General features: G+C 45.9%; 1 protein-coding gene across 3 annotated transcripts; it reads right to left on the bottom strand.

Annotated features, from left to right (window-relative positions):
• Positions 1-265: 265 nt before the first annotated feature.
• Mrln (myoregulin) lies at positions 266-15,261 on the bottom strand. 3 transcript variants are annotated; one of them, XM_021173546.1, is made up of 3 exons: positions 15,166-15,261; positions 2,703-2,818; positions 266-500 (listed from the first exon to the last, which is right to left on the bottom strand). In XM_021173546.1, exon 3 carries the CDS (start codon positions 479-481, stop codon positions 341-343), a length of 141 nt encoding a protein of 46 aa, XP_021029205.1. In that variant the 5' UTR covers positions 482-500; positions 2,703-2,818; positions 15,166-15,261; the 3' UTR covers positions 266-340. The 3 variants fall into 3 exon arrangements, with proteins under 3 accessions (XP_021029205.1, XP_029338038.1, XP_029338039.1); XM_029482178.1 differs by having other exon boundaries at positions 2,703-2,929; positions 15,166-15,223; XM_029482179.1 differs by lacking the exon at positions 2,703-2,818 and having other exon boundaries at positions 15,166-15,239.
• Positions 15,262-15,841: the final 580 nt, after the last annotated feature.

Raw genomic sequence — 15,841 nt, 5'->3', positions numbered from 1 at the left:
CACTACGTAGACCAGGCTAGCTTTTAACTCACAGAAATCCCCCTGTCTCTGTCTCCTCCTCCTAAGTGCTATGATTAAGGATGTGCACTACCATGCCTGGCTAATGGTTTTCCTTGTAACTGTGTGAAGGCTGCACAACAGAAAGAAATCCCACTTCAATTTAGGTGAATCCTATTTGGAAAACGGTAATGAACTAAGAAACTTATTTATCGCGTGTCTAGTTTCTAGAATAAATGGGCGATGTGATCCAACTCCATGCCACACATCAGATTAAAATGTAGATCTTTATTTGCTGGCATTTGGTTTGAAATTTACACACGGAGTAAAGGAAGTCAGGTTGCTAGGACGTTATGACGACATACATAATGGACATTAAGTCAACGAACAAAACGAAGAGAATTTTCAGAAGCCGTCCCAGAATCTCATCTTCCAGGCTCTGGGGCGAAGTCGTAGAGATCAGTACCCAGCTCTTGCCACTCATGTTCAGATTCTCCTGCTCCCTAGAAAACAGGATGAGGGCAGTAAGCGTCGTGCAGGAAGCACGTGTCGATGCCTTATTTCTTTGGGTGAAGACAAGCCTTCCAGGGAATGTTCCATCTATTTACAGCCAATCAGCAAACTAAGAGATTTTAACTCACTTTGGCGACTTTATGCCATAGTCATTAGCTTTATTATTGTTATTATTGATTTTTAATTTATGCATGTCTGTGTTTGGGTATCTGAACATGAGGGCAGTATCCTCAGAGGCCAAAGAAAGATTTGGATCCCCAGTAGTAGCTAAGGTTACACACAGTTGTGAAGCACCTGATGTCGTGCTGGGAACTGAACTCTGGTCCTCTGCAATAGCAGTATTTGCTCTTAGTTTACTGCTCTGAACAGACAGCACAACCAAGGACGGGATTTAATTGGGGCTGGCTTACAGGTTCAGAGGTTCAGTCCAATATCATCAAGGCAGGGAACATGGCAGTGTCCAGGCAGGCATGGTACTGGAGGAGCTGAGAGTGCCACCTCTTGTATGAAGGCAGCTAGGAGAAGACTGGCTTCCAGGCAGCTAGGACAAGGGTCTTAAAGCCCACACCCACGGTGACACACCTACTCCAACAAGGACACACCCACTCCAAGGGGGCCACACCTACTAAAAGAGTTACTCCCAGGGCTAAGCATATAAAAACCACCACAGCCATCTCCAGTCATTTGTTTTTCCATGTGTTAAACTTGCCTTTCTTTCTACAAGGAATGGGTCAAGAGACTTCCACCATGATCATTCTCTTTTTAGCTGTCTACCTTGCCAAATGGAGCTCCCATGAAAGAAGCATATGAAGTCACAGGAGATTCAAGTCATGACAGTATCCTTCAGTGATGAATGACACAGGGTCTTCCTGACTTCTCTAACTTTCCTCAGGACCACTCTTCCGTGTTCTGGCCACTGAGTAGAACATCACCAAACATACCTTCCTCCATGTCTCTGGGTTGTAGAAACTTTTATTTTATTTTGTTTTGTTTTGAACAGCTGGAATCTTAAGCACCCCTAATCTGTGATTGGCTTTCCACATTGCAGAAACTTTTTTTTTTAAAAATTTATATGTTTATTTATTTATTATATGTAAGTATACTGTAGTTGTCTTCAGACACACCAGAAGAGGGTGTCAGATCTCGTTACAGATGGTTGTGAGTCACCATGTGGTTGCTGGGATTTGAACTCGGGACCTTTGGAAGAGCAGTCAGTGCTCTTAACCACTGAGCCACCTCTCCAGCCCCTGGCAAGAACTTTTTAACTGAACTGTCTAGTAGGGGGTTAACAGCATTCTTAACTTCCTTTCCAGAAAATGAGCAGGTAAATGGACCCTTTCCCAAGCCTTCAACTGAGAGTCTGTATGTATATCCTCTTAAATGACCACGGATACCTTACTTAACAAGGTGGCAAGATTTGCACTGTGAACCACTGCATCTGACATTCTTCACTCAAACAGAGAAAATGCAAGGTGAGGGCTAAGAGAGACAGAGGAAGACTGCTCAAATGTCCTCCCACTTTGAGGAAATCTTCATTGCTTTCTGTAACAACTGGCTCCATTCTCCAATCTCACAACAACCACTGCAAAGCAAGTTCCTAGAGTCTTTTCTACACTCAACAACTCTTTTTGCCTGGGTTCAGCCAAAGGGGAGGGGGAGAGAGAGGGGGAGGGGAAGTGGGGGAGCTCAGGAATGACACACAGGTTGGTAAGCAACCTTCCTTCCATCCTGTAGCTTCAGCCTTCAGTCTTGGCGCCCTCAGTTATAGCGCCCTTGGGGTCCTTTCCATTCTCTCTGTGGTGGTTTGAATATGCTTGGCCCAGGGAGTGGCACTATTGGGAGGTGTGGCCTTGTTGAAGGAAGTGTGTCACTGTGGGCATGGGCTTTGAAGCTCCACCCAGTGTGGATGAGACAGTCTGTACCTGATTTCCTTTGGATGAAGATGTAGAACTCTCAGCTCCTCCTGCACCACGCCTGCCTAGACGCTGTCATGCTTCCTGCCTTGATAATGGACTGAACCTCTGAACCTGAAAGCCAGCCCCAATTAAATGTTGTCCTTTATAAGAGTTGCCATGGTCACAGCGTCTCTTCACAGAAATGGAAACCCTAACTAAGACACTCTCCAAAAGCAGGAAAATAAGAGCAACAGAGAAGTAGTGGAGACAGGGATGGCAAGAGAAACCGGTTCTCACCTGAGAGCCTCAGGAGGTAGCAGGTAGCACAGCTCTACCAGTTTCCAGCTCTCCTCTCCTGCCCTTGCTGGACCAAAGTGCTGGGGGCACAGGTGTTCTCCTAGCAACCTTGGTTCCTGCCTCAAAGCAGATCGAAGGTTTAATTGGACTCCAAAGTAGTCCAGCAAACAGAGGCACATCGCCCTGCTCTGGAAACAGCTACAGGGCTTTAAAGAACACATGGAAGGCTGTTGAAGAAGGGAGAACAGGACAGTTCCAATTTATTTTAAGACAGAATTAGGTGGCTTAAAAACTAAAATCTTAACAGAAGTATTAAACCAAACTCAAGGATTTTCCTTGTAGGGCAAACTTCCAGTATACTTTCTAAGGAAACAATTTCTTTGAAATTGTAGTTGAACAAATGTTTCAATACCTTTACTGAATAATATAAATACATCTCTATGTAAGAGATTACAGCTCCCAAGACTACAGGGTTGGTATTTAAATATTATGAACTTTACAGAGTAGAAAATAATGGGGTAGATTTATAACAACAACAACAACAACTAGGCTATAAATATGGCTGCTATACCCCTCAACCATGGAATTAACCTTTGTGCACTGTGGTGGTCATTTTTTTTTCAAAAGTCTGAGGCTCTGGGGTCCTTGACATGGCCACATTCATGTCAACAGTACACATCCACTCAGGGCTCTCTGTGCTCCCTACAGCTTGGGGGACAGAGGTAAGTGGTAGCCTCGATCTAAAATGGAATGTCATACTATGATAGAAAATTTAAACAACAGCAATAGGTAAAACTAGGATGGACCTTACACAGACAAAATCGAATCTCACTAAGCAAGGCACAAAAGCAAACACTCAGCATCAACTTGAAGACATTTACATAAGGTAGAATGTTTGGGCTCTGTGTCCTATTGACTACATGCACGGACAGTAATGGGTTAAAGGGCAATGGATGAAGAACGGAATGGATACTGAATTAATGTTCTCCTTGGAACAATGTATGTGACAAGAAGCAACCTGAGGAGGTGGGGTTTATCTGAGGGGGCAGGGTTTATCTGAGCTCATGGTCTGAGGGGATACAGTCCCTCGTGATGAAGCAGGAGCCTGAAGCAGCTGGTCACACTGCAACTGCAGTCAAGAAGCAAAGAGAGATGAATCCTGGTCTTCAATTCACTTCTCCTTTGCATTCACTCCATGGGCTATGGCCATTCCTATTCAGGGTGGGTCACCTCTCCTCAGTTAAACCTCTTGGAAAGCATCCTCCAATATACATCCAGAGGTATGTTCCCAGGGTGGTTCCAAATGCAGTCCTGTTAAAAAGATCAACGTCACCCATCACAGGGCAGAGGTGACTAAGGGGGACAGGAAAGAGCCTCCAGCCAGGTTTCATTTCTTGTCAATACATCCACAATTACCTTCAAACCCTGTGTTAGCCTGTACATAGAGTGTGGTATGGCATGTGCCTGTCATCTCAGCAGGCTGGGGAAGGAAAATCGTGAATCTGAGGTTAGTTTGGGCTACATAGTAGGCTCCAGCCCAGCCTGGGCTATATAGCTAGACCTCTTCTCTAAGTCTAAAGTGGAAACAAAACAAAATCAATCTCCTCAAAAGAAATAAGGAAACACTGTACATATGAGGTTTGTAAGTTCTTCTGTATCCACGATGAAGTATTGATATTGGGGAAAGAGGCATGAAACAAATATGCATGCTGACAGCGGTCAGCACATCTGTGGCTGGGTGGGAGGCCTGTGCGAGATTCCCATCTCCCCTGCTGCTTCCACTTCTCAGGCCCTTTTAGTCAGAAGGCTCTTGGTCTTACAATCTTAGGTAACCAGAAAAGGTCATGTTGCTGACAGCCTTTTCCCTGCTCTATTTATTAAATTAAAAGTCATCTACAGTGACCGGTTTGGTTAAAGCTGTCCTTATAATGAATAGGAACCCAAAGAACATGATTTTTTTTTCCTTAAAATTTTCTCATGAAGATATATCATTGATAAGATGGTTTAGGGGAAGCAGACATGTTCCCGTTTCATCCAAAGCACCATGACGAACGGGAACTTGGCTGTGTCCTGTTTGTCTCTTCCCCTTGGTTTCTAGATCTGAATCTTCAGTAGAAGGATGTCCCAATGTTGTCCCAGCAGCCACTGTGCCAGTGTAAACACACGTAGGTTTTACTGTGGATTAAAACATTTGAATATCATGATCCTCCAATATTATTTTTTTTCTACTTTGAAATATAATGCGTATTCCTGGGTGGTAAGCTATTTAGTAGCGTCCATTTTCAGGAAAAGCATTTCCTAGTTGTTGTTTTCAATCCATGAGGTTTTTTTTTTTTTTTAAACTTGTTGACTTATGTGAGCATGTGTATTTTTGCAGCATGTCTTATCAACCTACCCAGACCTTGTTCTTATCACAAATCCGTTTCAAAAAAAAAAAATCACGAGACAGGACCTTTGATTTCTGGCGGGACACACTAGGTTAGTTGGGGTCAAGTTCATTTCACACGGAAGCACAAAAATATAACCCCTCCTCCCACACGGATGCTTCTGCTGGTCTGTTCCCCGTTTTCAGAGGCCAGGGGAGTCTGTGAAGCATCTTATAGACTGTTATATTAGAAACAGAATAGATGTTAGCATCCAGTCTTATAAACTTCAAAGTTTCTCTTTGACTCCGTCAAGATATTGGTACAAAGAATGTCATTCATCTCCAGGCTCGTTTGTTGGCCGGACAGCTCGACAGGAAGCATCATCCTCAGAGTGAGATGTAGAGAAAGGATACAGGTCTTGGTTCCCATGCTTAGTTTTCTGCTCTTTCCTGCTGCTCTCCGATTGCAAGCCCTTGCTTGCTTCTAAGACAATGGATACCTTTTTCTCTTTTTCAATAATTCTTTTTTAATTCACTTTACATCCCAATCACAGGCCCCCTCCCCCCTCTCCTCCCAGTCTCACCCTCACTTACACCTCCCTCCATCACCCCTTCCTCCTGTTCTCCTCAGAGAATGGAAAGCCCCCTTGGGTACCACCCCTACCCCCCACCCGGGAGATCTAGCCTCAGCAGGACTATGTGCATCCTCTCCTCCTGAGGCCCAACCAGAAAACTCAGGTAGGGGAAGGGGTGATGGCAGGGAGATGAAATAGCCCCTGCCATATGGAAATAAATACTGACTCCTGGGACCAGACCACAAGTATAGTGTATTTTCTAACTGCTTTGGTCCCCCAGCAAAGAAAAAAAAAAAAAAAGCAAGCAAACAAAAACCTTCTATTACACAACAGCATTTGTAGTTTGAAGGAAGATAAAATATTGTAACTTGTGAGTTGTTTAGGAGCCCACTGCCCCGGCCTGGGACTGAGAACAAAGCAGAACAGCCCCCAGGCATGCCAGGGCAGGGCTATTGTTAAGGCATTCCTAAGAACATCTTGACTGTAAAGATGAAAAGGTATGCAAGGACCAGCAGGGCTATATTATCTGAGTCAACACCACCTGGCTGGAACCTCCCCTCTGTCTATTGCCCCTTGACGCCATCAACTGGTTGCTATGTGAACAAAGATAAGCCCCCAGCCCACAGAACAAAGTCCTGATCTTTGTAATCTTTCTGTTAATGTTTGAATAAGCCAATAGTGTGTAGCTATGCTGAATTTCACACCCCTAAGCCCCTTACCCCATAAAAACCCCTAGCTTTCAAGCCTCAGTGGCAGACATCCGTTATCTCCTGTGTGGGATGCATGTCGGTCTGGAGCTCCGTAATTAAACGTCCTCATGTAATTACATCAAGAGATGGTCCTTCCTGATTTTTTGGGTGCACGCCGAATCGGGAAATGGGTGGGGGTTTCCCCACTAGATCTAACAAGTTCTTTTCTAGTTCTCTTACACTTTCCCTTCCCTTAGGTGTGGATTTTTTCTCTTTTTTTTCTTTTCAGTCAAGGCAAAGGACAGAGCGTGCTTTGTGAGTCTCTTTTACAATCAAATGAAAATGGTTTTCCTTGGATTCAGTGAAGAGTCTTAAACACGAAAGTCACGCTTTAAAAAAAATTTTTTTTTTTATTTTTGGACAAACCTCTTTATCAACATCTAACGGTTAAGATAATATTCACAGAAGTTCCCTTCAGACGCATGTTGCAGAGCGAGACCACTGAAAAATACACTGCAGTAAGTCTGCGGGGAGGTGGGCCCTTCCCGTGTCCTGTGGGCAGTTCCAGCAAACTGAGTGGCCCGCAGCTGCCAGCCTCCTGGGGGTGGATCCAGACACACCCAGAACTCTCCCTTCCGGATGCCACACTTGCAAGCCTGGGTAGTGCTTTTGGATGAGAAGTTGAACTCGGGAGGCAGAGGCAGGCAGATTTCTGAGTTCGAGGCCAGCCTGGTCTACAAAGTGAGTTCCAGGACAGCCAGGACTATACAGAGAAACCCTGTCTCGAAAACCCCCCTCCCCCCAAAAAAGAGAGAGAAGTTGTTTCAGGACAGGTTGTAATTGCAGGGCACCCTGGTCGTGCGGGATGACGCTAATAGGCGAGTTCCCTGGCCGGAGCAGGTTCCGCTCCATCCATATGAGAATGGCCCGTGGGATGATGGTGCGCACTGGGAGCCTGACAACCCTGATTTTTCCAGAATATTCTCTCTCTCTTTTCTTTTTAAGATTTATTTATTTTATGTATATGAGTACACTGTAGCTGTTACATGTGGTTACATGAGCCTTCATGTGGTAGTTGGGAGTTGAATTTAGGACCTCTGCTCGCTCCCTTCAACCCCGCTCCCTCTGGCCCAAAGATTTGTTTATTATTATAAATAAGTACACCGTGGCTGTCTTCAGACGCACCAGAAGAGGGCGTCAGATCTCATTACGGGTGGTTGTGAGCCACCATGTGGTTGCTGGGATTTGAACTCAGGACCTTCGGAAGAACAGTCAGTGCTCTTACCCGCTGAGCCACCTTGCCAACCCTCTCCAGCATAGTCTAACAGCAGCGAATAGTTGTTTCACTTTAGGAAATCTGCCCTCAGCCAGTGGGACATTCCCCAGACCACAGGATCAAAAGCACAGTCTCACGAGGAAGTCTGACGGTGAATTGTTTTGTTTGGCTTGGTCTCACCTTGCTGTCCAGACTTGTCTTGGACTTTAAATGTGATCCAAGCTGGCCTTAAAGTGACAATCTTCCCTTACCTCCCAAACGGTAGGATTCATGAATATGCCTCCCATTGCAGTATATGTTAATCTGTATCTATTGTCCCTTATAACTGATTGTTTTCCTCCTTGGTCCTCTCCTGAACATTCACTAGCCATAAGGGAATGATGGTAGGTTATGGTGGTTTCGAGACCTGAATTCAGACCGGCAAGATTTGAACATCAGATCTACTGGTTACCGTGGGACCTCAGCCACTCACTGACTCCCTGCTATCAGCTAACATGTTTGCAACGTAAGATGATGAGAGCATCTTTCTTTTAGGATGGTGAGAGAATTCCATGGATACCTGTGTCTAGAAAGTCAACATTTAATGCACAGTAGCAAGAATTGGCTACAGACTAGCATGTGGCCCTTCAGCGAATCAATCCCCTGCAGAGTCCTTCAGAACTAAATACACAAAACTGTCAAGACTCTTAATCACCCTGAGACTGAGCATTGCTTCTTCTGAGATCCGCCCTGAGCTCAGGCAGAACTGTGCTTGCATTTATCAGACATATCACAAGTCATGCCATATAATAGATGTCACCTGCCTGTCCTCACCTGTCACCTGAATGGCCCTATCTGTCAGTCACCTGCCTGGCTCCACCTGTCAGCTGCCCGGTCCCATCTGTCAGTCACCTGCATGATCCCGTAGGCAGCAGGTTCAGGTTCCTGGAAGGTGGGGCTGGGTGAGAGGCCCGACAAGTCAGCGACACTAACTGGTTTTCAAAAAGCATTGACTTATAATTATGTTTAGAATAGATGCATTCTTGGAAGTCTCAATGGTCTTGTTCAAATGGAAAGCACAATGAGAAAAACATGGACTAATTTTCTCAGAAAACTCTTTCAACAAGGAGACCTCAAAGCTGAGCACTTTCAGCTTGTCACTTTGGAAAGTGCTTTGCGCTCCAGCAAGGGTTCTGTTCATTAACATTCTCTTCTTGAACTTGACGGATTCTATGAATGTTCTGACAAGATGGCTTTGCTCTTTTTTTTTTTTTTTCAATGCTTGCTTGTAATGGGGGAGCTGAGTCGAGTTGCTGGCAGGTCACAGACATTGGGCACAGGACTGTTAGGACCCGAGGTTGTTTATATTTGAAGTAACTGAGGGGCCCGAATTTAAGTGATTTGGGAATTAACTGAAAATCTGTGCGCTTTCAACAGTAAATAGATTTTTGTATGCTCTATACACATCTGAACTGCCAGCTCAAGTTATATTTTCTGGGCTAAGGAAAGTCTCACTCAATGTTGCCCAGAGTCAAATCTCATCAGGAAGGGAGCCTAATACCGAGTAAAGATAGGCACCGTGGTTGAGAGGAGATGTTTGAAGTAAAGGAATCACCCGTGCTGTTAATATGATTATAGTCCTGATTGCCGTAACCTGCTTACTGATTACGACATAATGTCAAGGTGAGTCTCCTCCTCCTGGCAAAGAGAATTAATTAGTACTGAAAGTGTTTAGGAGCTGCAGAGCTAGAAAGAGTTTTTTTTTTTTCTCCGAGACAGGGTTTCTCTCTGTAGCCTTGGCTGTCCTGGAACTCACTTTGTACACCAGGCTGGCCTCAAACTCAGAAATCCACCTGCCTCTGCCTCCCACATGCTGGGATTCAAGGTGTGCGCCACCACCGCCCGGCTAATGTGTATCCCAGGCTGACCTCAAACTCCAGATACTCCTGCCTCTGCCTCCTTCAGCAAATCCTACTGGCTAGAGCCAGCTTTTTTTTTTTTTTTTTTCCTACCATCTTCTCCTTTGACACCTGAGGTTTCAAGAGGTACAGACTCGGTCAGAGTCACTGCTCATTGTTTTCAGAGCTGGGAGTCAGAAGTGCTTAGCACCTTTTGAACATTTAAAATAGTTGGTCTGTGTTTCACCAGAGTTCATTATTTGTAAAGAATCCTCTCTCTCCCTCTCCTCCCGCCCCCCTCTCTCTCACACACACACACAAATACACACATACACACACACACACACACCCCAGCCCAGCATCTTCGATTTAGGCTAACATATAACCAGAAAGTTCCAAGTAATGTAAACCACGAAGGGACATGGGAAAATATCTGTCAGGTCAGGGCTACATGACAAACTTGATAGGACAAACTTCAATTGAAATCAAAGACATATTTGGCCACATTTGGGCAGTGAACAAGGAGAAGGCAAGAGAGTAGGATCTGGAGCTGGATGGAACTGGTTTCCTTCCTGGCTAACTCTCTGGTCCTTGGAGGAGGGATATTACTTTATCTGGCAAACAGAGACAAAAACATCTGTCTGGCAGGAGTCTTGAATGTCTTGATTCACCGCTAGAGTTAATTTACCCTCCACCCTTTGATGTTAGACTCATGAAACACCAGCAGTTGGAAATTAACACCATCTTCTCTCAGTCGGAGAGACCAAAGCCCAGGGAAGATCAATAGTCTATCCAAGGTCATATGCTGAACAAGCTGTGACTTGGGAACTGGAAAGAAATCTGTTGGACACCAAAGCCTCAGGCTTAACCGTTGTGGCGTCTCAGAACTGATAACAAAAGCCAAGAGCCTAGCGTGCTCCCTTGTGCTCAATAAACACTGAGATGAATAATCAGAGCCATGGAGTCATCTGAAAGTCAGCCCTCCTCTCTACCCAACCAGGAGAAGAATGCTCCTTATTCCAAACCATCTCTGCCCATTTTCTTCCCCCAATTGTACTGGCTGGGTTTGTGTCAACTTGACACAAGCTGGAGTTATCACAGAGAAAGGAGCCTCCCTTGAAGAAATGCCTCCGTGAGATCCAGCTGTAAGGAATCTTCTCAATTAGTGATCAAGGGGGGAGGGTTCCTTGTGGATGGTGCCATCCCTGGGCTGGTAGTCTTGGGTCTGAAGAGAGCAAGCTGAGCAAGCCAGGGGAAGCAAGCCAGTAAATAACATCCCTCCATGGCCTCTGCATCAGCTCCTGCTTCCTGATCTGCTTGAGTTCCAGTCCTGACTTCCTTTGGTGATGAACAGCAATGGAGAAAGTGTAAGCTGAATAAATCCTTTCCTCCCCAACTTGCTTCTTGGTCATGATGTTTGTGCAGGAATAGAAACCCTAAGATACCCCACTCCACCTGTACTTCTTTCTTCTCTTGTCACTGCCATGCCCCATACATCTATGGCCATGCGTGTCTCCCACCCACCCATAGCTATGCATGTCTCAGATGCTTGAAAGTCAGCATCCTGGCCCTCAAATGAACCTTTTCTGTTCTCAGGAACAAAAGCATCCTCTTGGGCTAGAGAGATGGCTCACCGGTTAAGAGCACTGACTGCTCTTCCAGAGCTTCTGAGTTCACTTCCCAGCGACCACATGGTAGTTCACAACCATCTGTAATGGGGCTCAATGCCCTCTTCTGGTGTGTCTGAAGACAGCTACAGTGTACTCATCATATATATAAAATAAATAAAAATCTTAAAGAAAAGTGTCCTCTTCCTCATCTACTCCTGGGGCTCCTGAAGGCTGAGGGTTTTAGCTACCACATTCTCACCACTAAATAAGCTGTACATTGACCCTTAAATTACGTAGGTATAGGGGAGCGGTATTAGGGATCTTCTGCAATCCAAATGGTCAAAATGTTATCATCCACTAAGTTTCTACCTTCTCCATGATTGACACAGAGAGCACACTCTTACAAGGCCTAGCAAAATGCCCAGAGCCTTGGTTCAGTACTCTTTGTACCAGGCTTGGCAAGAGAGCCCCAATATGCAACAGCTCCCAACTGCTATCCTTCAGACGAGTTGAAGAAAGATGAATGGGAGTTTGAATGGACTGGATGGTAGTGGCCGTGAGGGTTTCTATGCGGGACTTAGCTGCTCAAATGAGCGTCATTCCTGGGTTGGGAATGAGGGGAGGAGAGTGGAGAATCCTTGAAACTGAGCATGCAAAAAGCATTTGGTAAAAGCTTGAGACCCGTGGATCTCAACTTGTAGGTCATGACCCCCTTTAAGGGTTAAGTGATCCTTTCACAGGGGTTACCTGAAGCCATTGGAAAACACAGATATTTACATTATGATTCATAACAATAGCAAAATTACAGTTATGAAGTAGCAGTTGTTGGGCTATCAGCACAACAGTTCGTATTAAAGGGTCGCAGCCCTGGGAAGGTTGAGAGCCACCACTGTTACTGTAAATCGCTTTTCAGCATATGTATAATTTCTGGGATCTTCTGGGTGTTCTTTGGCGGCAAGTTTAGCTAAGAATGCAGGAGGCCTGGTTGGAGAAGACCAGTTTATGTTTAAACAAAACCATGATTTCCTTCAGAGAAGGCATGAAACTGGGCAGCAATTATTTTGGTGGCTAAAGGAATGGTGAGGTATATCTTTGTGTGCATGTATGTGGGGGTTATATATACGGACATGGTTTATGAGCATGTACCAATGTGTATGCATATGTGTGCATGGATGCATGCATATGTGTATGCATGTGTGCATGTATGTGTGCATACATGTATGCATCCACATGTGTGTGCATGTATGGAGGCCAGATGTTGCTATCAGGTGGCTGGTTTTCCTCTTTCACTGTCCACCTTGATTTATTTTGGAAATACAGTCTCTTACTGAGCCCAGAACTCACTGATTGGCTGGTCTGGCTGGCCTGTGATCTCCTGGGATCTGTTTCTCACCACAGGCTCTCTTATCACTATGGTTACAGGCATGCACCACCCACCACACAACTTTAAATTTTAAAAAATTATGTGTATATGGGTGTTGGGTTTGGTGTGTCCTGCGTCGGCTCAGGACCCGGGCCGCTTGGGAGGGGGGACGTGGTAAGTTTTGACTGTGCTTACCCCATCGGTGTCAGACTGTGGGAAGCCACTGAACACCTCTCCGGGGATGTGGGAGTGCAGTCTTAGATCCCTGGGGACCACTGGAGCTGGCTCAGGGGTCCCTGGACCTCTAAGGAGGCTGGAGCCATCTGGTTCTCAGGCTCTTGGACCGAGGGGGAAAGGGTAGGGTTGGGGGAGGGGGGTTTCGGCTGGGTCCCGCGGGGAGAAGAGTCCTTGGCTTATCGGCGCAGGGGAGTAGGCATGTGTGGCTTGGTGGTCGTGGCTGGGAGATTAGGCGGCCAACTCTTTCAGAGAAAGCCTTCTCCATTGCTTCTCAGGGCGGATCCCAATGAAAAGAGGCGATCCATGGTTTTTAAGAGATTTATGGACACGTTTTTATGGGGTTTCAAGCCTGTGCTCCACCAAGAGCCAGGCTGCCTTTCATGGTCCACTGCCACATATGGGTGTTCTGTCTACATGTATGTCTGTGTACCAAGTACATGCTTAGCGCGCATGGAGGCCAAAAGAGGGCACTGGATCCCTGGAACTGAAATTACAGATGGTTGTGAGCCATCACGTGGGGGTGTCAGGAACTGAACCCCAGTCTTCTGAAAGAGCAGCAAGTGATCTTAACCACTGAGCCATCTCTTCAGCCTCCCAAACTCAGGTTTTCTGTGGATGCTGGAGATGTCAGCGCAGGGCCTCACCCATGCGCATGCGCACCAAGCATTTTGCCACCACCGCCCTAACCCAGCGAGGTTTATCTTTATGCCATTTTTTTTTCTAAGTTCATTCAGCTATTATGAAGATTACAAATACTGAGGTTGGAGTCCCCCAGGAGTTCTGAATCATGAAGAAGCCTGCTCTCTTATAGGAGTTACTCATAAAATCACCATACTCTCCTGCCACATGAATGGCTTATGGGCTGTTCTGGCCCAGGGCCATGGCTGTACACAGCAGATATTCCATACACCTTTGCACAGTGTAGGCTTATAGAGCAAACCACAGATCCCATCCTGGAGGCCCAGAGTCACACTGTGGAAAGCAAGTGTTCTCTGACAACCTTCCTTTCTAGTCTGTGTAAGCAAAGAGAGCCACAGAAGGGCACAAGAAAGGGAGAGAGGGGCGTGCTGGGTATACCAGACCGGGGGGCTCAGGGGTAGGACTGCCCCATCATCACAGATCCTAGCTGCAGCCCTTTTCAAGTCTTGGGTGGTGAGCGAGATAGCCCACAATGGTGGCATGCACCATTCTGAAAACGAAGACATTAAAGACTTTAAATGTGGCACCATTTAATAGGAGCTTGTTTCTCAGACTAATATTTCCCATTGAGCATCGTGTTTGCAGCCTCTGCAACCGAACTGGAAATGGCAGATGATTCTCAAGATTAAATCCGTTGAATGAAGGATTTTTATAGATGACATTTAAATTTCTGTCAGTACTCACAGCCACTTATATTACACTATTGTCAAATACCCAAACCCCTGCAAGATAGGTAATAATTAATTTCACCAGTGAGGAAGCTGAGGTTCAGAGAGACTGAGGCCCTGTGTACAGCCTCACAACCACTCCTACCCAGCCCACTTCTGTGTCGCTGGGATTCACTTTAATGCCTCTGTCAAGATTACACCGATGCTGGGCAGTGTTGGCACACAGATGTAGTCACTCCTAGCACTCAGGAGGCAGAGGCAGGTGGATCTCTGAATTTGAGGCCAGCCTGGTCTACCGACTGAGTTCCAGTACAGCCAGGGCTGCACAGGGAAACCCTGTCTCACAAAACCAACCAAACAAAAAAAGTTTCTAAACAACAACAAAAAACGTTTGTATTTAGAAATGTACGCATGCCCAGGAATGAGACTCACACAGCCAAAGCAGAGAGCTATGCTAATATATGGCCTTGAAGAGGGACTGGGATATCAAGTGTCAGTTTTGCCCAGGACGACTGGGCAAGGCATCTGGCTCTCTGAATTCCAGGGTCCTCCCTTGCCAGACAGAAAACACAGTGACCTACTTCTCAGGCCTCTGAGAAGTGACCATGTCAAAGAGGCTGCAGAGACAGGGCCGTTGGTTACAAAGCTAGTAAGCAATGCGATGGGTCCCTCTACCCCAAACCCAGAACAGGGGATAACAACAGGGCATCATGCCTCCCCCAGCTCTCCCACTTGGATTCCTGTAAGTAAAAACTCCCTTTCAAAACACTGGGATTCTATCTGGAGAAGGAAACACAGGGAGATGGGTCAAGCTGCAAGCCCAGGGCTCAGCCGAGCAATTTATATCCAGCGTTATTAATCACCTGCTCCTCCTGCTGTGAGCCAGAACCAAAAAGGAAGGAGTAGGGTTCTGATTCACTAATCTCCCTTATCATCAGCCTCGTAAGGGCTAATGGGAGGGATGTTGAAATGCAGGCAGTGGAAACCAGCTTGGGGAGTCAGCAACTTTTAGCCTTCATTATTTCTAATGAGAGGCAACAAGAGTTTCGTTCGCCTCTCCCTGTGTCAACACTACTTAAAAATATAAACGCAAGCAACACTTACCGTTCAGGGGTGCAACGGAGCCAAGTCCAAAGTCCCGGGAATGGCTGCCCTTCCTTTCAAAAACACCATCTGCTCTCCATGGACGAAAAGCTCACTGGGCTGTTATTAGTAACTGGCTCGGAGTGTTAGGCAGAAACCTGAGCCAGAATGTCATGGGGAGGAGGCAAGAGAAACTGACAGACACAGGTGGGATAGAGTCTAACAAAATAGATTTACATTGAAGTCAAGCAAGCCGCTAGGCAGGGATGCCTTAAGTCCCCATGGTAGCTGTTCTAAAATATCAGCAAGCAGCAACAAATCTCCTCCACGGTGAGAACACAGCCCTTTCTCTTCTGCTCACTCCTTTTCTGCAGGGAGCTTGGCTTTTAAAAACTGTTTTAGTTTTATTTCTGTGTGTGTGTCTGTGTGTGTAATGTCATGTGTTTGTGTGTGTGGGGGTGGTGGCAGGGGTGTTTAAGGAGGGCAATTAGGAATATCAGCCTGCTGGAGCTATAGTTACAGGTGGGTGACTACTTGTGAATTCTGGAAACTCAACCCAGGCCCTCTGTGAGAGCAACGTGTGGTCTTAACTGCTGATCCACCTTTCCAGTCTGTTTGCTTGCCTGTCTTTCTTTCTTTCTTTCTTTCTCTCTCTCTCTCTCTCTCTCTCTCTCTTTCTTTCTTTCTTTCTTTCTTT

The sequence above is a fragment of the Mus caroli genome, chromosome 10, assembly GCF_900094665.2.
Source record: "Mus caroli chromosome 10, CAROLI_EIJ_v1.1, whole genome shotgun sequence".
Lineage (NCBI taxonomy): Eukaryota > Metazoa > Chordata > Mammalia > Rodentia > Muridae > Mus > Mus caroli.
Note: the sequence above shows the minus strand (reverse complement) of the source record. Positions and strands in the feature narration are given on the sequence as shown.

Coding starts and splice junctions, on each gene's coding strand:
- Mrln (XM_029482178.1), bottom strand. CDS start 2,923: ATGTGTTCTTTAAAGCCCTGTAGCTGTTTCCAGAGCAGGGCGATGTGC. Junction 501..2,702: donor CTACCTCCTGAGGCTCTCAG/GTGAGAACCGGT, acceptor CCTGTTTTCTAG/GGAGCAGGAGAATCTGAACA.